Consider the following 26,747-nt stretch of genomic DNA (forward strand, 5'->3'; position numbering starts at 1 on the left):
GTCAAGGTTCATGAAATGTTCGCGAGGCAAATAAACAGCAAGCAAAAACGTCAGAAACGACACCATTGTTCGCATTTCAGGGTTATGAAGGCGAAAGAAACGCCGATCCGAATTCCACGAAGGTGGCTCCACCTAAATTGGGGCTGGACCGCAATGCAAATAAGAAAAAGAAGAAGAAGATGGCAGTGGCGGAAGACGTGCCAAGTAAGGATGAAAATGATACATTCCCTTCTAGCATTTAGTATGCGTCACTTCCGCTCAGTGTCGGTCATACTTTGAATGGCACCATGTGTGAGACCCCCTTTGGCACCCCGAATGACTTATTAGATCACACTTAGAAGTGTTTGATGCAACTATTGTATCGGAGCTCATCATGTGTGTCTAATGAAAAAACAAACAACAAAATTGTTGTAGTTTGTATTTTGAAGAGGAAAAAAAAGCACTGCATAATATGCTATTTTATAGAGACATATAGTAATGACATCATTAAATGGGTTTTAAAAGAACAAAACCGTTTATGTCACACTATATCAATTAAAGAGCCCTTGTGCTCTTCTGGTGTGCCAGATTGGCCACCTCAGCAATATGGCAATAATACTATTCATTCTTCACAGAGGTTAAAAGTATGATTTTGAATACTGCTATATTGTCTGTCTACATGTGTTGCCGCATTGCTTGTGTTCAATCCGTTGCTTGTAGGGTTATAACAGCGCTACATTGTGGTTATTTAGCATTAGCATTAAGATAATGGATTGAGAGACTGAGCTATGTGGTTGTTTCGAACACACAAGGTTGTAATTGTAAAAACATAACGCAAATCTCAAAATGTATTATTTTTTGTAAAAAAAAAAAAACTTTCCTGTTATATTTTGTCAGCGGGTCTGATCAACTCTTGCCTTTGTACACACCAATGACGAGGTCATTCATTGATAGCATTGCTCCTTGTGGGTCTCCCCAGTCATCCCGTATCACTTCACGCTGTCCACCGGGCTGGAGCGCGATGCCAGCACCACCGCCAGGGTCTACGTCATCATCATCGGCGCCGCGGAGCTGGAGACGGACCGGCTGTGGCTGGATCTGCCAGACGGGAAGAAATCCTTCGCAGCTGGCAGCATGGAGCATTTTGTGTGCTACGGAACCGACGTGGGAGAGATCAAGAGGGTGGAAGTGAGAATCTGGAACATTTCTCTCAACATCTAATGAGATCCAATAGAAGTACAGCGAACGCCTTTCTGTTTCTGTAAAAAATACCATAGAGAGAGACCGTATAAAAACATGTTTTTGTAGTTTTATCCTTCCCACAAACTGTAACAAACTGTTAGTAAATTTTATATATATATAAATGACTTTTTTTTGTAATGTTTTTTTTTCTCCTTCCATTCCTCAGCTCGGCCACAACGGTGCCACACCGGAGAGCTGCTGGTTGGTAGACGAGCTGGCCATCGGCGTGCCCACCAAAGGCATCAAGTACAGTTTCCCGTGCAAGTGCTGGCTGGCCAAAGACAGGGGCGACGGTCTCACCGTCCGACTGTTCAACGTGCTGGACGCCAGCACCATCAGCATCAGCCGTAAAGTGGGTGGCGGCCAATTCAACGGCTTGTCTTGATGAGTGGCCGATGGCTAGCAAAGTTCACTTCTTGAAAAAAATTCACTTGTGGTGTTTGTGTAGGTGATTTATTCCATCGCGGTTGTTACGGGCGACACGCAGTACGCCGGCACGGACACCACCATTTTCCTGACTGTGTTCGGAGCCAATGGGAGCACAGAGGAAATTCTCCTGCGTAAGAATGAGGACAGGTCAGTGGAAAATCGTGGAAAAATTGCGGAGACTACCTGAGAGACATCGAGAGCACTTCGTTTTGTGAGCTGCCCATTTGTCGGAATATAACGTTGAACCGATTATGTCACAGTCGGGGGAAATTTAAATAATTGCAAAAATGGTTCCCCCATAATATCAGAACTTTGTCATGTAATTTTTTTTTCTCATGATATGACTTCATGTATGATGTGGAGTTTTTCAAGAAAAAAAAAGGATTTAGTTCATGGCAAATCAACAGTATATCTTTTTTCTTATAATATTACAACTTTAGGAATGTAACCTATATTTTTTATCAATATTCAGGCCTGCTACGCTGCTGTATATTCATGTTGGTCGTGATGATAGTTGTACTTGGAGATCCAATTATTTTTAGGGTGGTACGTTGGTGTTTCAGAGCCACTGATGTAAAGTTCACACTCAGGAGTATCGTGAAAAATTGTAATACAAATACATGAAAGTATTTGCTTAGGTTTGAGAGAGGCCAAGAGGACACGTTCAACCTGGAGGTGGATGACATCGCTCCTCTAAAGAAGATACGAGTGAGGATTGACGGCAGCGGGAGTCGTCCCGATTGGTTCCTTGACCGGGTAACTTAACTTCCGAACTGGGAAATAATATCCCAAATACATTTTTAACCCCAACAGTTTGCTGGCAATTTTTTAAAAAATCAGATAATGTTGCGGAACCTGAGCACCGAGGAGGCGTACACGTTCACCTATGAGAACTGGCTGTCCAAGAGCAAAGGTCCCAGAAGGACTCGAGTGTGCGAGCTGGCGGCCGTGGTGGACGAGGAGGAGATGGTGGAGAAAACCACCTACGTCATCCAAGTCCAGACCAGTGATGTCACAGGTCAGTCACACACAGTCATTAGGGCTGTCAAAGTTAAAGCATTAACTATGGAGATTAATTTAAATGTTATAACGCACAAAAAAAACCAATTAACTCAGTTAACTCCGTTTTATTTACTTCCTTTAGCAGCTGACATCTGCTCAATGTGCAGCCAAACTTAGAGAATCACTGTCGCAAAGACGGACTTTTATGTAGTTTTACTTTAAAAAGTTGCTCATTGGAGAAATCCAAAATAATTTTCACGCTTTGAAAAGCCAAATTCAAATACCATATTAGTTGTTTGGTGTATCGTTCAATTGTTGTGTTTTTTGTAGTTGAAAAACACGATTAATCGCGATTAATTATGGAAATGTTTGCGATTAATCAGTTAAAATATTTTAATCGTTTGACAGCACTAATATATATATATATATATATATATATATATACATATATACATATATATACATATACTGTGTACAGTGTATGCACAGATTTTCACTATTCATGGGCCAGCATGGTCCATATCCCCATTGCATTTATTTTACCAATAGAATTTTGACACCCCAAAATCAAAATAAGCTATTGAATTAGCACAAATATCTCCTCTCCTCCCACTCTTCAGGCGCTGGCACGGACGCCAACGTGTGTCTGATGGTGTTCGGCGAGTTTGGCGACTCAGGGACGCTGGCGCTGAAGGAGAGCGCCAACAGGAACAAGTTTGAGCGCAAAACGAGAGATGTTTTCCGCTTCGCCGACATGCTCAGTCTGGGCGAGCTCTCCAAAGTGCGAGTTTGGCACGATAACAAAGGTAAAGATGACATCATTTCCGTTTCATGATAACGTCGATGCCTCCAGGTAATGCTCAACCGCAGTATGAGATGAATGACAGTCAGTTAAGCAGAGATATTCATCAAAGTCAAATAATCCTAATTGGAATCAGTTCCAAATGGCACACCTTCATGGATAGCAACTTCCTGCTTGTTCCTGAGTTTTGTTTTTACATATTCATTTTTTTTTACACTGGGTAATTGAGGAAAATGTTGAAGTATGATTGAGCACTGTTGTATGGTGCTTCACCTTCACTGAAAGGTTTATTTATTTATTTATCTATTTTTAAATGTGATCTCTGTATATCAGTGGTTTTCACCTGGATCTGGAATGTAACTACTGCATTGAACGCACGTTGTTTAATTGTTGTGATTCTGTGTGTTGTTTTTGGTAAAAAGGCATGGCTCCGGGCTGGCACCTGGACTATATCGACGTCAAAGATGAGAGTATGGATCAAACGTTCAGGTTCCCGTGCGACCGCTGGTTGGCTAAAAACGAAGACGACGGCCAGATCATCAGGGAGCTGGCATGTGCCAACAATGATGCTGTGGACCTCAGCGACAAAACAAGTCGGTAACAAAAAAAACAAAAAAAAAATTGGGGCGACGGGAACAAAACATCCATGTGATGGAGGCGCCTTTGCTTTGAAACAGAATATCAAATTGCCATAACCACCGCAAACACAGAGGACGCATCCACCAATGAAAACGTCTGGATTGTTCTGGAAGGAAGGAAAGCCCGCTCCAAGGAGTTTGTTCTGGAGAATAAGAAGAACAAATTTTCATGGTGGGTCTTGAAGCAGAAACTTCAGTCGGCCATTAGTCACTCAAATTTGATTTTTTTGGTCTTACGCGACAGCGGCGCCACCGACATCTTTGAGTTCTCGTCCAAGCACGTGGGCGAGATCGCCGGCATCTGCGTCGGCCACATCACCAAAGACGGAAAGAAGGTGAAGAGTGAATCCTTCTGGCACGTGGCGGAGGTGGCGGTGACCGAAAAAGAGCTGGGGAACAAGTGAGCGACATCTCTTCAGTGATTCGCATCAGACACGCCTGACATCCAATGCAAGTGCTGTCACTCAAATTCCGCCTTTTCAAAGACAATAATATTCAGTTTTCCAATCACAATCAAGTCAAACTTTGGTTGTTTGAGTCGGTCGGTCGGTCGATCCATCGGCCGGTTACTTAGGTTACAGACAGCAGCAAAGACATTTTCGAGACAGCAGACATTTTTAGAATCATTTGGCCTTGGTGGAGGTCTGTGCTCGACTGGCACTGGCAGATTGTGAAAGCAGAATGCTTGTTCCAGCTCTTGTATTGGATCTCCAAATGCACCTAATGAAGTGTCCAGAGTAGCGGGCGCCGGCGGGCTTATGACTCGAATCTTTCAGATATTTCTTCCAGTGCGATGCCAGAATGCCCCTGGCGTCCAAAAAGGATCGGTTCCAGAACTTCGAGTGCTACAAGTCCACGGAGAGCTTCGCCAGCAAGGTGCGCAATCTGGTGCCCGTCAAGTACGAGATCATCGTGATCACCGGCGACGTCAAGGGCGCCGGCACGGACGCCAACGTCCACGTCACCGTCTACGGCGCCAACGGCGACTCGGGCCGCCGTCACCTGCGCAAGAAGTTCCGCAACTTGTTCGAGCGAGGCCGCACCGACCGCTTCGTGGTGGAGATGCTGGACCTGGGCGAGCTGCTCAGAGTCAAGGTGGAGCACGACAACAGCGGCTCCAACCACGGATGGTTTCTGGAGTGCGTGGAGGTGACCAACACGGCCAACGCGGTCACCACCATCTTTCAGTGCGGCAAGTGGCTGGACAAGGGCAAGGCCGACGGCCGCACGGAGAGGGTCCTCTACCCCAAGTACTAGGTGCCTCCAGTCGATAGAAAAAGTCTACACACCCCCTGTTCAAATGCCAGGTTTTTGTGATACCCAAAAAATGACACCAAGAGAAATCATTTCAAATCGTTTCCCACCATTAATGTAAACAATAACCTGTAGAGTGCAATCGGAGATAATAATTCAATCTTTTAGAGTGAGTGAAGTATAAAGGAAAATTGAGGTGATAAGATAAGATAAGAATGCCTTTATTGATCCCACAGTGGGGAAACCCTCTCATAACTGCCTGTGTTCAGGATGAACACATTTGAACATCTGTTAAATGGGAGACAGCACACACCTGCCACCATTTGAAGTGCCTTTGGTTAACCCAAAATAAACTTCAGATGTTCCATTAGGCTTTTCTTGACATTTTTTGACTGCTATTTGGAAGTGTTTATATTTTCATCCATCTTGACGAGGGCCAGGGCTCCAGAATAACTTTTTTTTTTTTTTTTAAAGATTACAGTGGCCCCTAACCTGAAATTTTAGGGGCGCACCAGACCCACAACACATTTCCCACATGTTTGTTAAATATCTTCCTATATTACATATACGTATCATTTTTATTATTATTTTTATGAAGTCCTGATGTGCTAGAGAAAAAAACCAGGACAGATAAACAAGGACAGATTTGTATCAGCACACACAAAAAAAATCTGAAAAAGATTACTTGCATCTCTTATTTAAAAAAAAATCATCAAAATTTGTTGACCATTGTTATTAATCAATTAGTTTCTTTTCTGGAAATCTTAAAAGTAAAAGAAAGAAAGAAAGCAGTAACAACCTGACCTGATTTGTTACTTCATTTAAATGTGTGCCAACACTTAGGAGGACACTAATCTGATCTGTACATTGCTTATTATTGACAGAAAATATCATAAATGTCTGTTTTTGGTGTTCGTTGAAATGGGAGAACATTTTTCTAACATTTCGGTGAACAGTGTCACATTCACATTTTTTTGCAGGTTGAATTGAGATGACAAAAGATTTTAATTGTGCCAGAATAACTGGAAAATGTATCCAACATGGGCGGCATGGCTCAGTGCTAGAGCGGTCGTTTCCCAACCCGGAGGTTGTGGGTTCGATCCCCGGCCATTGTGACCATGTCGAAGTATCCTGAGTAAGATACTGAACCCCCAGTTGCTCCTGATGCTGCGTCATCAGTAGGTAAATGTACAGTGTGAAGCGCTTTGAGTACCAAAGGTAGAGAAGTGCTATACAAGTGACAGTCCATCCAAATAAATGTTTTTAAAAAATGCATTTCAATATTTGAAAGTGTGTAAGGTTTCACTAGGCTGTGTACATTTATTATTTATAAGTTGTAACATTTTTGATAAAAGTTTGCCAATAAATGTTAGACGGCGAATGTGTGTACAAATTGTGTGCTTTCATTTTGTGCTGCTCACTCAGAGACTAAGAATAAATCCATCTGGAACGGTGCATTTGTTGTCAGCATTTTCGGCGTTTTATTTGAAAAACACATAGAAAAAGATCATATACAAGACAATAAATAAAAAAAGAGACAGAACAGTTTGGGTTAAGCTATGCAACTTTTTGCATTGTCATTAGTAATAAATACAGTACAAAAATCCACCCAGAGTGAATCTAAAGGTTCTTTTTCTTTTTTTTTTGTCTCACAATATTCATCACTGATCAATGTTATTCTTCATTATGATTTCGCTATTGCTTTCATATTATTGATGATACATACTTCTACTTCTCTATAAAATACTCAAGATCATAAAACATTGCGCGGTTACAGCAAAACAGCAGTGTGTTGTACAAAGATGGCCACTTCCCTTTTTCACTGGCAGGTTAATAATCATAATCCACATTGTTGTTTTTTTTTGTCGTTTTCTTGTTGTTGTTTACTGTCAGCAGCAAAGAAAGGAATATTCAAGAAGGTATACAGCATCATATGAAAGACATCTAAAACAGAGCTACTCCCACATACACATAGGAAAACCTGAGAAGGACATGCATTGAAAAAGCTTGTGCTTTCAAAGTTCTACTGTTTCGCCAGCTGGACTTCATTGAACACTATGGCTACGCTCCGCTTGGCTCGGGAGCAACACACCGGGGGTACACTGTGGCGGGCGCGCGGGCTAAGGCCAGTGAGAGCACACAAATAGTCATTTGAAAATGCTAAAGTAAACAAAAAAAAAAAAAATCTACAATAAGAATAAATAATCAAAACCAGCCAGCCAGCTTCACTCAATTTCAATATTTAATTTTCCCTTCTTTTTTTTTTTTTTTTTAATTTAAATCTCCAAAAGAATTATTAGTATTGAGAGGAAAAGCACACTGAAAAGTTAGCTTATTACATCCACACTCCATTTATATTTGTGTTTTATTGTATTTTAAATATATATTCGTCGATAATGGCTCAAGTTAGCATGTTAAGTAAGTAAAATACAACCTCCCACCCGCTGCAAGTACACCAAGCAAAAAAGCCAGCAATACAAAGGGCAACACGTGGCCTCGGGATTCGGATACGAGTGTCAGTAATGTAGAGTCGAAAAACGATTGATTACGAAGCAGCATCGTGTGGCGGAAAAGAGCGATTACTAAGACAAAACGTGTCTCCGATCAAAAGCAGGGAAGCTAAAGGGAATGTCATCTAGATCAACAGCACCATGCTGGCTTCAAAAGTGTAAGATGGTTCTGTTTTTTGGGGGAGGGGAGAAATAATAATAATCCTAAAATCATAATCACACAGACGGCATGCAGAAGCATCCCCACCGACCCAATGCATAATGAGGTATTCTTTTTTTGTCATATTTTTTTTGTCTTATTTTAAATAAATATATCCATTAAATTGCAAAGTTATGAGACATTAAATATTCCACCACGATAGCTAGCTAGCTACAGTTAGTAATAAATAATGATTGTTAAATACTTAAGGCATCTTTAAATCACAGCATTCTATGTGAACTAGCAGAACCTCCCGTTATTTCAGCACATTTTTTGGGGGGATGGAGGTCTCACATGAGGGAAAAAAAAAAAAAAGAAAGCACAATCAAGTTATTCTCCAATAAAGACCAAGCAGTGTTAGAAACCACGCTGATGGGAAAAACAACACCTCCAATTACAAGAATAAAGTCAGCATTTTGAGAGGGGGGGGGGGTGCGGGGGTGTCGTAATATTATCAGATTCGTTTTTTTCCCCATTTTCCAAAATAAAGTTGTACTACTACATGAACTTCCTATTGTAGCTGTCCTGTGAAAAACACTTATGTCCATTTTTTTGATTTTCTTATTTTTTTACGTGAATGGTGTTTCTGCGTTAAAGACATCGCATTAATGTGAAAATGTACCCAAAAACACACCATCCAAAATTGGACATACGTGTTTTTCACTGGACAGCGACGATATTAGGAAATGCAGGGTGCCCCAAAAGTCACTCGACACTTCCTTTTTACAATTTTGTTTCAGCTATAATTCAGACAGGGGTTAAGCCATCAAGTATTTGACAGCTTTGGCTTTGCCGTTTTTGTAAACATATCACTCCCTTGGCCGTGGCTCACCAATAGACAGCAGCGTTGCAAAATTGCTACCTGGCGAGAACTTTTTCTGTCCCAGCCTGCATCGCTGCAACAGTTGTAAACATTTATGGCCATCACACCTCTCCAACGTGTAGTACAATTTACGCTGTTTCTTGAAACAGTCTCTGGTCTTGACAAACAACCCGGGTTAGAATAATTTGTCATAATACATTTTTTCGTTTTTTTTAATACGTTAGTTTTAATACGTATTTAGATTTTTAAAAAAAATTTGGTTTTTTTTCTAATTATTTGTTTGATTTTTATTTATCTTAGTGTTAGTTTTATCTATGTTAGTTTTTTCTAATATATGTAGTATTTGTTGAGTGCGAAATTTAAACAAACACACACACATGTGTAATAATTAAAATAATTCAAAAGCTCATGAATGATATTAATTGATAAAGACAAAGGACATTATCGCTATAATTATATTTCGTTTGAGAAACGTAAGATGTTGTTCCAGTCTATTTTTTGTAAAGTAATTTCTTTTTAATTCATTGAGTTAACGAAACAGTTTTTTCAATTTTAGCTTAATTTTTGTTAACTATGATGACGCTTTATTACTTTCCTAAGCTTCCACTGAATCAAGCATTTGCTGATGCCGAGTTCCACTGCAGTGCTTCTGGTTTTGTGCGAATGCCTGCTACAGGGACTTAGATGTTTTCAGTGCTAGTAGCAGGCCTTCCTCTGCATTGCCAAAAACAGATCTTGTTTTGAGAAACTCGCTTTAACCGTAACACGCATTGGAGCGGTGTGACAGCTGAACTTCCTGCCAGGGAGCAATTTAGCAGCACGTCTCCAATGTCAATTGGTGATCTTTGGGCAAGGGAATGCTATGCTTAAAAAAACTGCAAAGTCAAAGCTGTCAAATACTGATGTCCTCTCATTAGTTCGAATGACACCTGGAACAAAATAGAAAAAAGGAAGTGTATAGTGACCTCTTTAAAAAGCACCTCATAATATGACTAAAATTCTTATACAAAATAAAGTCCTCATTTTGCGCAAAAAAAATTGACGTAATAATGCAGTTGAAAAAAAAAAAGCTTAATTTAATGAGAATTAAATTGTAAGATTGCAAAATAAATTGTAAATCAAAGCGAATGAGGATGTATAGCAAAAACAAAAGGGAATTTGGAACTTTCCCCCTCTTAATACACATTTCTTTTTACACCTTTTGTAATTCCAGCGTGGCCCTATCACCTCTTGGTGAAGAACGCACAGGGAAGCATGAAAACAGTTGGAATCCAACCAAAACACAAAGCCCTAAAACAAGAGGAACCCACACACGCCACCAAAACAAGAAAAAAACAGGCGATTCCATATGGTAGTGCATTGACAAAAAAACACAAGCTACATTACAATAAATATGTTTTGTTGTCTTTTTTGCAGCATTGAAGCTATTTCTCTTCACTATGGTTAATGCGGACATGGAGAGTACCGTGTCCAAATTGGCATGTGAACTAAAAAAAAAAAAAGTAAATGGCAAAACGTTTGAAATCATAAGAGAAGACAATGTAAGGAACAATTGTTTGGTTGTTGTTGTTTTTTTTTAAAAAATGGATGGCTTTTAATCCCTTTCGCCCTAAGACTACATGCGCCAAACTCACTCTCACGCACAAACACACACACACACAGGCCATTACAGAATAACCACAAAGGAAGTGAGCATTCAAACAAACGCAGGTAAACTAGTGTATTGTTGTTTTGTTTTCCCCTGTAACACCACTTGCATGTGAGTGGACGCAACTGAGACTGAAATGGGAATTCAAATCATGACAAAAAATCATCATCATCCAAAAAGTCACATGTGCTTTTTTTCGGTAGGCAATTAAGGTTCTGAGAAATGTCACACGTCTCGAGGCAAGATGGCGGCGTTGCTGTCGCACACGGACCCCCGCAGCTGGGGTCCGAGGTCGGCGTCTGAGTGTGCGCGTGCGGATGAGGACTTGGGAGGGGGTTGCGTCTACTTTCCACCACGACGACTACGAGGAGCACGACACAGCTCACAAGCCTGGCACACATGCATGTACACTTGATGATGGAGGTAAGGGAGGAGGGGGAGTCGGAGTCGCCCCAGCCACCCGCTATGACACATCACACACGTCACTGGAAGCCATGCCAGCAGTTAGCCGCGTTAGCGTGGATGCTGTCTACAGTGATCCCCCGCTATATCGCGGTTCATCGTTGGTGCGATTGTTTTGTAGGTTTTTACAGTCAAGCCCGAATTTAGAGTTGCACGCCTTCGGTGCAGTGCCACGTTGAGCCGCAACATGGCCGCCATGAAGGAGAGGCAGAGAAGGTTCCCTACTGATATAAGTGTCAATAATAATGGTTGTTCTAGAGGAGAGAGAATATACGCCGGTGAGTATTGTTTGTCAAGTATGTGCTGCTGCTCAGTGGGTTAAAGTAATAGCTGTTACCGTAACATCTCTGCTAATTTCAGTTAGCACGTATATGGTGTTTTACGTCATATGTTAGCATTAAGCTAGCACACTTTTATGAGAAGAAATTATATGGTTTGGGTGATTTTGCATTAAATGTTATCATTAAAGTAGGGAAGTCAACCCAAACATTTTTTTTTCAAGAATATGTTCTATGCAGGCCCACTAGTTGAAAAACAGCATTCTGATTAATATAAATTATGCAGCCAAACGCACCCACTTTTAGTCATCTCAGGAGGGGGCGGCCATTTTGTCACTTCTGTCGACTGAAAATGACATCACAGTTGCTCAGGGCTCAGGTAACGACCAATCAGAGCTGGCCCTTTTTTCTGAAGCTGAGCCGTGATTGGTCGTTACCTGAGCCATGAGCAGTTGTGACGTCATTTTCAGTCGACAGAAGTGACAAAATGGCCGCCCCCGAGATGGCTAAAAAGGGGTGGATTAACTCTTATTCCACAAGCGCAATATTAATCAAAATGCTGTGTTTCAACTAGTGGACCTGCTGGGAACATATTCTTGAAAAATGTGTTTGGGTTGATTTCCCCATTAAGCAAGTAGACTCTCGTTGGACGAAATGATGTGGTTTAGTTGTTGAAACATAAATCGACTGCCAGTTTCACGGCTGTCTTTTAAAGCAAACTTCAGCTGGGTGAGGCAAATATTTTTTTTTTAATGACGGATTTTCACCTATTGGCGGTGGTTGTGGAACAAACCACCCACGATAAACGGGGTTCCACTGTAAATCCAAAAAGAAACACAACACACAAGGGGGCGGGAATTGTTCGCTATTTTTGGCCTTTGTACATACAACGCACGCTATTAGCCTCCCCCGACTGGTTTTCTAACCGTGGGCTATCTGTCACACAAACTCTCAAGTTGCTACACAACACTGTTACTCGGTAAATACTCAATCAGTACGATAGCACACCACAAGCATCGGGCTACACACCAATCATGCTTTTGTGTAATGTTCTATACAGATTAGCTCGTGTGTGTGTGTGTGCGTGCATGTGTATACGTGGGTGAGGAGGGGGCGCACACAGCATGACTCAGCACATCCGTCTATGGCCGCTCCCGCCCTTTTCTTGTACATCCACTAAGTCAGCCAAGTCTTAAAAATGTGTCCACCGCATCCCTGCATGGGTCTGAGTGTGAGTGTGTGTGTGTGTGTGGGTGTAGGGGTGTGTGTGTGTGTGTGTGTGTGTGCTTTGTTGATATCCTACCCTTGCCCCCTCGCACTAAAAGAGGGAGAACGAGGAGGCTCCCCCCCGCCAATCCCCCCCAGGGGCAGAGAGTGGAGGATTGCGGGATGTGAGGCTGCGTGCGGCGGGAGCAGCTATCAACTGTCGGGGTTGAGCTGGGTTTCAATGTCCACTCTGCATATGGGGCACTTCCGGCTGGTCGCCAGCCATTGGTCCACACACGCTTGGTGGAACAGGTGCATGCAGGGTAATCTCCTAAACACACACGCACAAGTTTAGTGAACCTCAAAGCAGTCAAATGTCAAATCAGCTTTACCCATTGAAATGAAGGAAAATGCAATTCATTCATTCCTGCCTTCCACAAAAAGCAACAGAAAATGTTGCAATGTTTAATTTCAATGATGGAAAAGTAGCATGTCTTTCAAAAAAAAAAAAAAAAATACAGTATCATCAATTGCATGCCACCAGTGGGCGGCCGCAAGGATATACTGCTCACTGAGACGTTAAAATGAATCCCATGTGCGTTGATTTTTTTTTTGGGGGGGGGGGCAGTCCTGCTTACATGTGGCAGCCAATCATATTCAAGTCCTCCCTGGAACTCAAGTGGGATTCATAAGGCTTCATTGAGCTCTCTCAACTCTTCTCACCGCTCATCAGTTCAGCACTATTATTAATCGCTCTACGCAGAGGGCAAAAATGTTTCGAATCTTATTTGGTATTAGCAGGAATAAATTATATCCCAACAAGGGGAAAAAAAGGCACCATCTGATATTCGTTTTATTTTTTCAAATTTGTTTTACTGCTTCAATTTCGTTTTTACTTACACAAAGTCAAATTTCTTGTTTGTTGTCCGTTAGGCACATCGATATTATTCCGAGATTCATTTGAAAACAATACATCAAGGCAATACAGCATAAAAATAAAAAATAAAAAAAAAGGATTCCTACTAGGGCTGTTCGATTTTGCCTAATAAGAAAATCCAGATTATTTTCTCTCAAACCCGATTTTACGATTACGATTTCTTTGTAAAATAAAAAATAATGAAAAATGAAGTATTTTGAATGTCTTTTATTTAAACTTATTTTTTTCTTTCTTTGAACTCAAAGTGCCAGTCAATTTAAATTCAATGAAGGGGATCGGCTGGCTAAAATGCAGCCTTCTACCAGCCCGACCAGAGCAGGGATGATTCAGATTGGTTCAATTCTATTCCGGGCAATTTCCCAGTTTCAATCCTGGGCTCCTAGCTCACCATCGACCTGGCCAATTCTGTCAGTTGAGCATACGCTCCACTCCACTTAATCACTCACTCGGCAGTCGGCTCAGATAGTCGCCTCCTGCAGCAAACAATCCCCCACAGGTGTCACTTTCTCCTCGGCCGGCGGACAATCGCTTCCGCGTTTCAGCAATTGGATTGAACGCGCTACTCACGTGAGCGCATGACTAACACGGAAGTAACCACCGGAAAACAGAGATCTTAATACGAAGAGACGAGTAACAGAAAGTACAAATACGAAGAGAATGTACAAAAAGAACACAATAAAAGTTCAAATGCGCTACACTTAATACACCAAAAATAACAAAATCGAACGTGCCGATTTGAACGTTTTTTAACATCGTTTCATCCCGAAAATTCGGTTACGGTTCAAAATCGCTTAATCGAGCAGTCCTAATTCCTATCGATTGGATGTTTCCGAACACAAGGAACAAATGACATTGCACAAATGACCATATAGGCATTAAGAAGGCAAACATGACAGCGTGTGTGCGGGTGTGTGTGCTAATGCACTGATACCTGACATCCTCTCCATCCTCCAGCATGGACAGACAGATGGTGCACTTCTCGTCGGTGTCCAGTTCCTCGTCGTCCAGACACATCTTCAGGTCCTGCGGGAATCTCTGCAACGCCAACACAAACTCGTCATTAGCTCAGTGTCCGTGCGCGTGTCTTCGCTTATGCCAGACTGAGCTAAGTGTGCTTTGAAGGAGGAAGGGGGGGGGGAAAAAAGTTGGAAAAGACTCAATGAGAGAGTGAGCCAAGTGATGTGACACTCTTTTCCAAGTATTTGGGTCACGTTGGTTTTACGCGCTTATTATAATTCATCCGGCGCGTTGATATGGAGCAGTCCGCACGCTGGTCTCGTGTCACCTTCTGCTTCAAACGGGTTTGACCGTTGAACTGACTTCCAGACAAGTATGCTCACCTTCTTGTATTTGTGGGGGAAAGTGAATCTCTCGATGGTGGTCTGGACCGCGCCACGGTTCACGCTGCCCAGTCGGTCCTCTAGCTGCAAGAGTTCCTGTGTCCAAAAAACACAACGCCTCAGGCACAGCAGGAGGAATTGCAAATGTTGTATTTGTTGACTAGATGGGCTGCAAGAGGGGGTAAAAGTGGTTCCAACAGCGCGTCGTGTTTATAGTAATTATTACTTTGCGAAACATTGACGGCATAAAGGATTTAACAACTTTGCAGGGTGCAAGAAATTCCAGTTTTGGTTTGTTGCCTAAACAGGCTGCAGGAGAAATGTAAAAGCAGTGTTTCCCACAGATTTTTGACTTGGGTGGGTGGACGCCGACTGGTGTGGGGCAATTTTTTTGTTGTTGTTATTTTACTTTTCATATTGTGCATTCTAGTGAATTTTCAGAGTAAAAAATGTCACCACAATGTTAACGTTACATGCGGTATCTACGGTCGCGACATGTTTTTTGTTGTTGTTGTTGTTTTTTTATACATATATATTTTTATTAAATTCTCTTGAAAACTTCTTGGGTGGCCGTCGGTTTACTTGGGTGGCCCGCCCAAGTATTAACATGGTGTGGTTTTAACACTGTAAAGATAAAAGTGGCTCTAACCAGGTTTAGTGCTAATAATAATTGTTAGGTTGTGAATCAGTGGGGACCAGTTGGGATTTCACAACTTGGCAGCAACCAACAGAGGGTGAAAGGAATTCAGACGCAAGTAGTTTGATGCCTAAAAGGGCTGCGGGAGAAATCCAAAACAGAATGTTAATGTGCTTTCAACAAGGTGAAACGGTAATAATTGTGGCATCGTAAAATAATGGATGCAAGAGATTTTCATGACCGGTAGAGGGTGCTAAAAATCCAGTCCCAACTGTTTCACCTTGCTGCTTAAACAGGCAGCAAGGAGAAATCTAAAAGCAAATGTGAATGTGGTTCCGACAAAGTGCAATGCTAATAGTAATTGTTATGTTGCGAAACACTGATGAATAAGGGAATTCGCAACCAGGCTGCGAGCTTCGGAAAAGGCAAACATTTTAGGGCCAACCGGCTGCCTGCCTAATGGGGCAGCACCCACCTCATAGCTCTCCCTGACGGCGGACGCGTGGCGTGACGGGTTGAGACTCTGCAGCGCCAGCAGGTGCAGCTGAGGGTACGGATAGTTTCGGATCTCGTGGACGACCTGCAGGAGGACGGAGAGAAGAGGACGGCGTCAGTCCCCGAGGCTTGCCGCGCATCCACATGATGAATCGGCACGCGGCGCCCCAAGAGGAGGTCGATCCCGATGCGGACGTGTTTGCGGCTCACCACTTGCGTTGAGGCGTTGTTCCTGGGGAAGTGGTGCATCCTGGGAGATGTCAGGTAGTGCTGATAGTGCTGCGGCAGTGGGTGGATGTGGTACTGGTGAGGCGGGAGTCCTGCGTCTACACTTAGATCCCTAGGAAGAAAAACATTTTTTTTTTTTGGGGGGGTCCATGGTGAGATTCTCATTACAGTGGTACCTTCACTTAGTGAGTGAGTTGTTTTTTTGTTTAGTTTTTTTTTTTTTTTTTTCTAAACGGTACAAAATGTTTCCTGGACCGAACAAAAATGATTGCATCCGCCTGTCCTCAGCACACAAGTAAGCCCGCAAACTAGCAAAAATGAATCAAAAAAAAAAAAAAAACGAGGATAGCTTCTTCAGAAAGGGACACAGGCCAAATGATTCAATAAAAGGTCTAACAAAAAAAAAAGATTGAAAAAAAAAAAAAATTCCCATAAAAAAATTGTTAGACGGCGTACACAGTTTGAAATGATCAAAAAACGTGTAAAATACGGGGAAAGCGTAAAAGTTGACAGGTATGCATTCTGATTAGCACATCTGCATCACAGTCAAAAGGTTTTGGGTTCCAATATTTGGCTTCTTCCCACATTATAAAAAGACGCATGTTAGGTTCTGCAACTCACAAATGACTAATGAGCACAAGTGCCATAAAGATTTGGCAGACCTATAGGATCATGACTTCACAACAAAACAATGCTCTTTTTTAGAGAGGTGTTTTTTGTATTAAATATTCATATCGGAACAAATGAAACGGCAGCGTTATAAGTGTCTCAAGCGTAAATTTTGCTGCGAACATTAAATGCCTCGAGGTTAAACCTCCGAAAACTCATTACTACCCATTAATGTTACAACCCCCACCAGCTGTGCGCTGTTTACCCCTCTGCTTGGTGTGAAAAGGAACTTTATCTTTGTCCTCGTTTCCTTGAATAAAACTCAACCGCGAGCATGTTGTAACGGCACCTAATTCACGATAATAAGCGTTTGTGGACTTTTTTCCGAGAGCCGCATGCAGGCGCAGGTTAGGCGCGTGCTTCCTACCAGTCCGTGCCCTCGGCCAGGTAGCGGGGCTGCTGCACCACCTGCTGTGGTGGGACGTGCAGAGGTGGGGTGAACTCATAGCCTGGACGCAGTCTGTGGGGCTGGTGAGGAACCCTCTCGGATGTGCGTCTGCTGACACAAATGGGGACACGGTTTGGATTGGCTTCAAGTAAGAGGTCGACGCTTTCCCATAGCACACACATCGCCGCTTCACAACAATGTTAAGATCTGCGTGAACGAGGACCATAGAATTTCTCTCTCCTGTGTGTGTGTGTGTGTGTAATCATGGTCTGAGCTTTTTGAGGCTTTGAGTGCTACCTGTTGGGTGGCAGGATGTGTCGATGCTGGGCCTCGAGGATCTGCTGCTGGAGGAGGTATTGCTGGTGTAATGCCTGAGGTAGGAAGGGAGGGGCGGGGATGTCCTGGAACTGGGGGGCGGGCATGGGGTTGAGGGGCGCGTGGTGTAGCGGGGGTCCGTGCTGGTGGCCGGGCGGGGCCAGGTGGGGGTTGATGCCCGACTGCGGCTGGCCCGGGTGGGGCATGGGGAAGTCCATGGGCAGCGGGGCCTGCGGGCCTAGCTGGAAGTGTCGGCAAGAGGTAGCATGGCTGTGCTGCTGCTGCTGTTGCCGGGTGAAATGCGAGCCTGGGGACGGAGTGAAGGGGGAGAAGCAGAACACGTCAGGCACGCCAACATCAAAAAAATGGAGCAGGAATTAATTCTGGGTGAAATATGATGTCACTGTATATATACAGTATGTGTGTGTGTGTGTCATATAGCATGTTAATGAAGCCCTACCTCGTACCTACGGTGACAAAATGCTTCTGTGGGGGTGGGACAATGATGGATACCACAAGTGTCACCGAAACCAAACACCAAAATGTGCTCCGGCGCGAAAATACGTGAGCCGCCATTTCGGGATCCTTTCCTGTTCTTGGAAGCGGACGAAGCTCTGAACTACCATGGAACTAAGTGTCCACGCGTCTCTGTGCTGGCTGAGTGTTTGACTAAATCAACAATATGACAAGCGATGAAATGTTTATGAACAGCGACCCATCCCTAACGCAAATAACGAAAAACGGATTGTTTAGAATGACCTTTATACAGTGGTGACTTGAGATATGAATTACCCAATTTACGAGTTTTTTGAGTCAGTCGGCCATTTTTAATTTTTTTTGCTTTGACTTGTATACATACGCTGTGTGATGGTACCACACTGAACAACAGACCCCCCCACCCCCCAAAAAAACAGACTTCAAGCTGTCAAATTAAAAATAAAAGAGAATTACATGATGTGTATTTAAAACAACCAAATCACTTCAGCTCACGAGTTAGTTTAGCTTAATGCAGAACTCCGTAGAAGGCTGAATAGTAGCATCAGTGTCACGGTATGTTAACTAAGAAAAACTTTTTGAACTATTTGAACACAAATGAGCAACACATGGAGACGGATAATATAACACTAGTCACAGGACTATATTCTTTATCCTCTGTGAAAACTACTATTTCTGCAGCTTATTGATGTGTTTTGACTGTCTCCATGTACTGTGAATCAGTGTCTGTATTATACTGCCCACACACCAGAAAGAGCAGCACAATATCCATTGAATTGAAGATAAAAGGGACAAAAACGGTTTAGTTCTATTGAATTATGTCATGTATGCATGCATTACAAAAATGTTGTCACATTCATAGAATAAATTACATTTGTATCTCAGGGTACCACTGTATTGGTAGCTAATTTATGATAGATTTAAAAAAAATATACGATTTTACATTAGCCTAAAAAATACACAGCTTTCAGATGTTTTAATTTTGAAAAAAGAAAAAAGTGCATATGTACATGCTACGAGAACTCTAACTTCTACACATAACCCAGGCTAAAGTTAGCCCCTCCCCGACATACATATATCTTAATACAGTCGAAATGCATTCCCAATCACTACTTTTCTATCAGCCAGGGCAGCGGTGCCACATTAGGCTGCACATAAAAAAGTACAAATCTTCAAATAGGAGTCTTTAAGTAGATGGGTCAGGTGAAATTTCCAGTGAAATAAACGCCAACGTGAATTTGTAAACTGCACAAAGGCGGGCGTTCACTGTATGTAATCGCATGTTCCCGCGGTTAAGGTACATGGCTCCATCTTGCAGTCACACATTATTAAAAGGTGAGTACATATTTTACTGATGTTACGGCTTAAGTTCTTTTGGCACTGGTATGACGGCTAATAAAGCTTGGCAACAGTTATTTTCATTATTTCCTACGGGAAGAGAAATGGTTTTGAAATCCAAAGAAATCGGAAATTGAACATGCTCTGAAAGAGATAGTGTTGGTTTGACTATATTTAAATTTTAATGACACATTATTCGTGCAATGTCAAATATAAGCATTTACACTGTAAATGCTCATATTTGTAAATTTTACAGTTTGGCCCCATTTGCTCTCTCGCAATGTTCGGCTTCTTGGAAATAGCTTGACTGGTTTTTCTTTGAATACAAACTTGTCCCGACCACAACTATTTGGCAAGCGGCGTACGCAGACAGTCGAGACACAGCAGGCTTCCTTGTGCAGCCGCATGTTTTTAATGCATCGCACATGTGTTTTGAAAGGCTTTTTTTTTTTTAATGGCAAGAACATTATTAGTGACTTTTGGCAGTGCTTAATGTTCCACAAAGGCACTAACATGCCTTTGTGTTTATTTTTAAAAATGGCTAGTCTGCATTGCATTTTCCGGAACGAAGCCAGGAAATAAAAATGAACGGGTCAAAGCAAGACTGGCAACTGCAGCCAGGCGGCAGACAGGCAGTGACCTTGCAAGGTCAAGTTCAAAGGGGTGGGGTGGGGGCACAGAGGACGTTTGGGGAGGGTGGGGGTGACGGCCACCACGAATGAGGCTGGTACGGGCACTGTGATGGAGGAAGCGTGGAGAATCGTCTATCTTTTGTCACAGCAGGAGAGGAGGTGGGTGAGGGTGGAGGGAGATGGGGGAGGAAGGGTGGTAGAGGGAGGACAATAAATGGAAATCAGCAAGAAGCACACTGAAGGTTAGGAAAAACACTATATTCTTTATTGAAAAATATTAGTAAATTGTGTTTTTCTTTCCCTGCTGTTTTTTTGTTGTTGTTGTAGTAATAATAGTATAAAAATCCATGCAACCAAAAGTAAACCACATAGACTGAAGGCAAGGCCCACCATGCTCCGTATAGGGTTAAATAAAGGAACAAAAGCAGCATCCAATGAGCTACAGCACATGATTCGAGTACAGCAGGGTAACATCTTTACTATAGAAAGATTACATTGGATTCTCACAGGTCAATGTAGAGTCAAACCAAAAAACAAAACAAACCAAAAAATATGAATCATAAAATGTGACCATGCATTGAAAAAGTACTATAAAGAGAGACCACAACCAAACAACAGAGACGTTATTTACTAATAGAGAATCTCTTTTAGCAGTGCAGGAAAATATAGGCATCCCTGTGAAATGGATAGCATTTTGGCCGTATGTTAGTGGGCGGGAGGAATTTTAGAAAGTGATGAACCACCAGTGAGCTTGTTTTGCCGGTTGCTACAGTGGAACCTCAAAAGTCAAAACTCTGCCTTAAAGCTTGAAAATTGGGAGTGCTTCAGGAAAACTATTCTTTAAATGTCATATAAATTTGGAACATTTATGATTTAACTGTTTCAAGACCACCTCACTAGACTTGACAGGGGATGTTTTTGCCTTTTCCTTTGACCTCTTTACTACACTCATTCTAAACAGAATATACTCTTGTATATTCCCTGTGTGGTCCAAGTAATTTTGTTCTGCAGTAGCAAAGTTTTCAGTGTCGTCAGAGTTGGAGATGATCAGCAGTCGTCATGTTTAGGTTCTGTTAAAATCCCAAAGACATATTTATATGTCTTTTCACAGTCCAGCCATTCAATCCCAGGAACTTATTTATACTGTATACTTAGCAAAGCTCATCGGTCAGTAGTGACCAACATTTTTTCAACAAAGCATATTGTGTGCGTATTGTCTGTTTGTGCTATCCGACAAGAGGGATCATTGAAGTAAGACGCTCTTATGCTAACTCGTGTATGTTATGTTTGAATTAGTCCTATTGAATTCAATTGAATTAGTGGTTGTTTTTCAAATGAACCAGACACAATCATCGAAGAAGGCATTTTGCTATTTTTAGCATATTACTATTCGACAGGTTGACTTTTGTTCGGCTTGTACGACTGTTGGGTTCAAATCAAGGTTATTGTAGTTAACGAAAACTAACAAATCAAAAAAAAAAAAGAAAACTAAAATTGGAAAAAAACGTTAAGAAAACAAAAAAGAAAACTAACTGAAATGAAATCTTAGGTTTATAAAACGAATAAAAATAATAGCAAAAAAGTCCTTAATTTTCATTTTGTCATTTAATATCATACACGAGCTTTCGGGGTTCATTTTAAAGAGGAAGTCAACCCAAACATATATTATTTTTTCCAGAATATGTTCTTTGCAGGCCCACTAGTTGAAAAACTGCATTCTGATTAATATTCATTAATATAAATTATGCAGCAAATCGCACCCACTTTTAGTCATCCCATTTTGTCACTTCTGTTGACTGAAAATGACATTACAAATGCTCACGGCTCAGAAAACAACCAATCACAGCTCACCTGTTTTCTGAAGCTGAGCTATGATTGGTCGTTATCTGAGACCTGAGGGTGTGATGTCTTTTTCAGGCGACAAAAGTGACAAAATGGCCGCCCCCTGAGCGAGCTAAAAACGGGTGGATTCCTCATACAGTATTCCACAAATGCAATAATAAGCAGAATGCCGTGTTTAGACTAGTGGGCAGTGGTTTTCAATATTTAGTGTAATCGTGACTTAGGTTCGTGATGGACTACAGCACGTTCCAACTTTCGGGTTACATTACCCCCGTAGGAATGGAACTCATTCATAAAACGAGGACTACCTGTATTCTAATTTAAGATGGTTAACTTCTAGGTATACTTGGATGACAGTGAAATAAAGGATAAAATGTTTCTTAATAATCCCCATATAGTTAATACAACTTTATATGAAAGCAACACTTGGACCTTGGAACAAATGAATGCAAATCAATTTCAAACGGGAAACGTTGCTTTCAGATATAAACAAATCAAGAGTCACCGGATACAGAGCGTTCATCCTTTGAGGTTCCACTGTATTCTATACATTATTTGGAGTCTTTTTTGGAGCCTGTTAAAAAGAGAGGTAGGGCAAGCAGCCCTAAAAAATTCAGTGTGATTCAAAGATTTTTTGCTTTTTTTGCAAAGGGGGAACAAAAGGACTACACAAAATGGAAACAGTTATGGCAGGTTGTCGTGTGCAGGTGCAGTGTACCGTAACTCCATTCATTTCCAGCAAAAACTCCAAAGTCCAGCACCCCCGAAAGTAGTCAAATTTAGAATTCAAACTACAGTACATTTTCTAAAATAATATGCCTAAATAGTTCAAGCCACCATCTTGTTTTTTTTTTCTTTCCACCACGAGTGTATTTTTCACACCCGCTATACCGCGTTTTGTAAGCGATCATTTATACAGGCAAGTCTGAATGATTGTCATTCCAACATAGCAGAGAGAATATATACATATGCTGTATTTGTATGTGTTGGTGCTCCATTTGTTAAAGCTGCAGTTGTTTGAAGGTTTATAATTACCCTAATATCCCGGCTAGTTATAATTAGCCTGTCTATAGCATTTCACGTTATATGTTAGCATTAAGATACTAGATTTTTAGTCGATTACACTGGATGGTTTGGTTGAAAATGTTGGTGTATAAACATGTATGTTTGATCCTCTTTTATTTTGTCAGTTGTCAGTTTTATAGTACACTTCAACTGGGAGTGACAAATAAAATAAATTTGAAAGTGTTTACAGAGGAAGGGGGTAACTCTATTTTTATAAATATTTTATATACGGTCTCTCTATATTGCAGCTTTTTGAGTCAGGAACATATATCTGCACCGATAAACTGGGAATCACTGTATGACCATTACGGATGTTAAAATATCACTTAAAGCATTGCCTGTAGGGTTACTAAAAGGTCAGTTACAACCGTGCTTACTGTTTTGCATTGGATTATTTTGATATAATGGCCAAGAAATAGTTCTCAAACAGTTATAACTATACCACTGCTACTTTTATGATGGTGACTGTTTGATTTTGGAACAATTAGGAATAACCCCCCCCCCCCTATTTATTTATTTTTTTGTTTTTGGAGAGGTAACATCCCGTCACTGAAGGGCTTGTGTTGGACTTTAGAGGTTCCACCACACAGCGAAACGCTGATTTCGCCGTCCAAATTGTCACATGAAAACATGTACACTGCACCTTGAGTGAAGAGAAAGGAGGATGAGCCAAATTCTGGTGTTCAACGATGCGAGTGCAGCCGTTTTTGAGATCATGCAAAAATGTATCCACTTGACAGGAATTTACAGCATGTTGTCTATCAAAAGACTGGATGGGAGGTACACAATGACATTCCATTAAAAAAGGAACTACATGTCCACTCGGGTGCTACAGCAAAAATTTGACAGAAACAAAAGACAAAAAGGTGCTCTGCTCTAAGATGTTAGCTATGTTTTTTTTTTAGTCGGCTTGACATGGTTGGAATACATCTTGAAGGGAGGAGGCGGAGGAGGAAGAGGAGAGGGGGAGGGGGTGCTTTTTTTTTTAATACCAATGTCGTCTTCGGATGGAAAGAGGAAATGAAGAAGGGGTTCACAATACAGCTAAATGCAGAGAACAGGCAGAGGCCACGCCACACCACACAGCAGCAGATGATCATTAGCTACACAATGGGGGGGACGACAAAGATCTGATAAATGCAGAATGTAGAGCCAGCCTCCATACTATGAAACAGGGAAATAAGAACAGAAATAAAAGCACAATGAAATCATTGATGCCACTGTTGTCAAATTAATGTTACACTGTAGCTTCGTGTGCGTGTGTGTGTACTTTTTAGCCGCTCGCTCGCGTCTGTGTGCAAAAAAATAATATACAAATGCAAAGCTCAAAGCACAAAACAGCGGACAATTTGCAGCAGATTGGATTTATTTGTTTTCCAGAACCAATTCTAGTGCGTATCGATGAACAATTTCGACCATCGACGCAAATAGTCATAAATAATCGCGGTGGCGAAAGCAAATGATCTTCAAATGACATCATCCAGGCACAGATAAAGCGACTGGTTGGGAAAGGCTACGGCTATTTTGCGGTATTTTTTACAGTGCAAACACACCGTGTAAAAATAGAAGGCGCGCATTGCAATGTAACCCAATTGACATGAGCGGAAAATGGGGAGAACGAGCCATTGTGTTCTGTACGGGAATGTTGTCTGCACACAACAGCCGGCGCTTGCCGAATCCTTTGTGACAACTGATTCCACTTCAGGATGTAGCCAGCCCCCACACGAGCCAGTTAGCTTATCTCGAGTGGCAGCCCCCACACGAGCCAGTTATCTTATCTCGAGTGGCGGTATCTGGTTGTTAATTAGAGACAAATGCAGCCGCCGAAACACGTCATTTGGTGTTTTACGGTCATCTGCGAACAAAGCAAAAACATGCAGTTTCATTTGGCGAGCAGTCTGAGCGGAAACGACGAGCTAGCCGACGCGAGCTTAAACCAGCGGCTAAGTTGGGAGCTAACTAGCCAACAGCTGCAGTGAATATTAAGATAAACAGGGCACATGTTTTTTTTAGCGTGCTTACCAACAAACCACGACCTACCTCTGTTTCTTACTGAGCCAAATACGGGGAGAACCAGATATCCGACATGCACTAACACCATCCTGGGGTCCTTATCTTACGACTCCGCTGTCTTATTTGGAGAGAGAGAGCGAGTGCGGTGGTAGTAGTAGCAGCCCATGCGGATCTACATTCAGGCGGCTGGGCTGACTAGCAGCGCGCGGGCCGAGCAACCGAAGCGTCTGTCTCGCCGACTGACTGTATTACTGTACTGGAGCTCCGTGTATATGCCTGCGATCGATGGACTCGGCTGCCTGCCTGGTAACTGACAAAAGCAGACGTGTCATTCTGCGCAGCCGGCGAAGGGGTCGCTGTTTCCCCGCGTCGTGACCTCGAGAGACCTAGTACCTATCGGCAACTGGCGGCCAGCGGGCCGCTTGTGGCTTCGCTCACATTTGGAGTGGCCCTCAATTAATTTTTGAAAATAAACATGTTTACTGGTGCTGAGCCATTGAAATATGTAATACCAGTGTAAACCACAGAATGACAGACATCGCTTATCAGTGCCTCTAACCTTCTAGCTAAGGCTCTAATTGTGAAGAAGAGCGTATCATGGCCGCAACATCCATTATCTGAATCGTTTGTCCTTACGAGGGTTGCGGGTGCACTGGAGCTTATCCCAGCTGGCTTTGGCCCCAGGCGGGGTACACCCTGAATTGGTTTCCAGTCAACGCAAGGTTTCTCCGTTTTTATTGATCAATTCATTAAGTAGTCTCACAGAACACACACACAAAAAAAAACAAGGACATTGCCAAGTTTAATGCAAAGAAAAGCAACACTGACCCTGCATACTGAGACGGAGTGACTGCAAGTCACTAGTTGAGTTGGAGATGGAGACAAACACTGATGACAATCTATATCCACGATGAATACATGCCCTCAGATGGACCACCACCCAAGTCAGGCGGACTTGGGGGACTATGTGAATGAACCACGAGGAAATGACAACATAAATCTTATTTCTGACACCACACATGAATAAACACAGCACATGAATAATTTACACATTGTTTGATATATATTTTCTAGGGACGTAACGATTCATTTAAAATCAATTTAAACTGCTTAAAATATGCATCAATGTAAAAATTAAAAAAAAAACATTCGCAATGCCATTTTAACTATAGCCACTTTCATGTTTCTGCTCTAAACAAACTGCATACACACATTGCATAAATTACTTGACACTGGAGCTGCCAAGATTAATTGATTAACACGACGATGTTATTGATCAAAATTGTCGACGCATCGTTTATATTTATTTGGCACTGTGTTTTTCTCTCGAAAATGCCTCGACTCCCGCTAAAGAAAAAAGGATTGGTTCCCAAGAAGAGTGACATATGTTTACCAGTATTTCTTTTAGTATTTATAGGTGGTTCCATAGTATTAGTGCAACTCAGCATAGTGTATAGTTTTTGGTTCCATGTTAAAATGCACTAAACAAACTAAAAAAAAAAAAAATGAAGGCCACAATATCACCTTCAATTTCATTTACCGGTACTCCACTAAAAACGAGTCAGTAATGCTGGTACAAGCTGCACAGTTTAATACAAGTTGAATGTACTATCATCTTGTCTTTATTATTCTTTTATACATACCTTAATTAAAGAATTCTAGCTGTAAGCTACCAATAGTCATATAAGAGCAGCTGCTTACTCGTGTGATTATGCCGCAGTTTACATATGATCCGATAAGTCAACTAATGGCAACTACTGTTGGTGAATAGTCGACTAGCAAAATAATAATTTGTGGGTTTTCTTTTTTTAATACATTTGGAAAAATGTCTGCATTTTTAATTTTTTTCTGTCAAGATGGGGTGCTAAGTGTACATTTATG

The 26,747-nt window shown here is 41.8% G+C and overlaps 2 protein-coding genes across 4 annotated transcripts in view; one reads left to right on the forward strand and one right to left on the reverse strand.

Moving 5' to 3' along the window:
- Positions 1 to 5,970, forward strand: part of loxhd1b (lipoxygenase homology PLAT domains 1b) — a 22,955-nt gene extending 16,985 nt beyond the window's left edge. Inside the window, exons 32-43 of the mRNA XM_086030937.1 lie at positions 1 to 6; positions 81 to 204; positions 959 to 1,167; positions 1,388 to 1,573; positions 1,670 to 1,797; positions 2,289 to 2,406; positions 2,491 to 2,668; positions 3,273 to 3,458; positions 3,877 to 4,047; positions 4,132 to 4,264; positions 4,337 to 4,492; positions 4,869 to 5,970. The exon at positions 1 to 6 is cut by the window's left edge and continues 204 nt beyond it. Of these exons, the coding sequence (XP_085887063.1) occupies positions 1 to 6; positions 81 to 204; positions 959 to 1,167; positions 1,388 to 1,573; positions 1,670 to 1,797; positions 2,289 to 2,406; positions 2,491 to 2,668; positions 3,273 to 3,458; positions 3,877 to 4,047; positions 4,132 to 4,264; positions 4,337 to 4,492; positions 4,869 to 5,349 (2,076 nt within the window). The 3' untranslated portion in view covers positions 5,350 to 5,970. The remainder of the gene's footprint in view (positions 7 to 80; positions 205 to 958; positions 1,168 to 1,387; positions 1,574 to 1,669; positions 1,798 to 2,288; positions 2,407 to 2,490; positions 2,669 to 3,272; positions 3,459 to 3,876; positions 4,048 to 4,131; positions 4,265 to 4,336; positions 4,493 to 4,868) is intronic.
- Positions 5,971 to 6,803: 833 nt separating this feature from the next.
- Positions 6,804 to 25,211, reverse strand: LOC147147435 (E3 ubiquitin-protein ligase ARK2C-like). Of its 3 annotated transcripts, XR_015086825.1 has the most exons (9): positions 24,894 to 25,211; positions 17,464 to 17,788; positions 17,146 to 17,277; positions 16,092 to 16,221; positions 15,862 to 15,966; positions 14,750 to 14,845; positions 14,341 to 14,444; positions 12,570 to 12,803; positions 6,804 to 10,916 (listed from the first exon to the last, which is right to left on the reverse strand). XR_015086825.1 is itself a non-coding variant. In XM_086030806.1 (8 exons), the coding sequence occupies exons 1-8, from the start codon at positions 24,952 to 24,954 to the stop codon at positions 12,686 to 12,688; spliced, it is 1,068 nt and encodes a 355-aa protein (XP_085886932.1). In that variant the 5' UTR covers positions 24,955 to 25,211; the 3' UTR covers positions 11,767 to 12,685. The 3 variants fall into 3 exon arrangements, 2 of the variants coding, with proteins under 2 accessions (XP_085886932.1, XP_085886930.1); XM_086030806.1 differs by lacking the exon at positions 6,804 to 10,916 and having other exon boundaries at positions 11,767 to 12,803; positions 17,146 to 17,274; XM_086030804.1 differs by lacking the exon at positions 6,804 to 10,916 and having other exon boundaries at positions 11,767 to 12,803.
- Between the last annotated feature and the right edge of the window lie 1,536 nt (positions 25,212 to 26,747).

This window comes from Filicampus tigris, chromosome 5 (genome assembly GCF_054856515.1).
Source record: "Filicampus tigris isolate MCC_2025a chromosome 5, RoL_Ftig_1.0, whole genome shotgun sequence".
Classification (NCBI taxonomy): Eukaryota; Metazoa; Chordata; class Actinopteri; order Syngnathiformes; family Syngnathidae; genus Filicampus; species Filicampus tigris.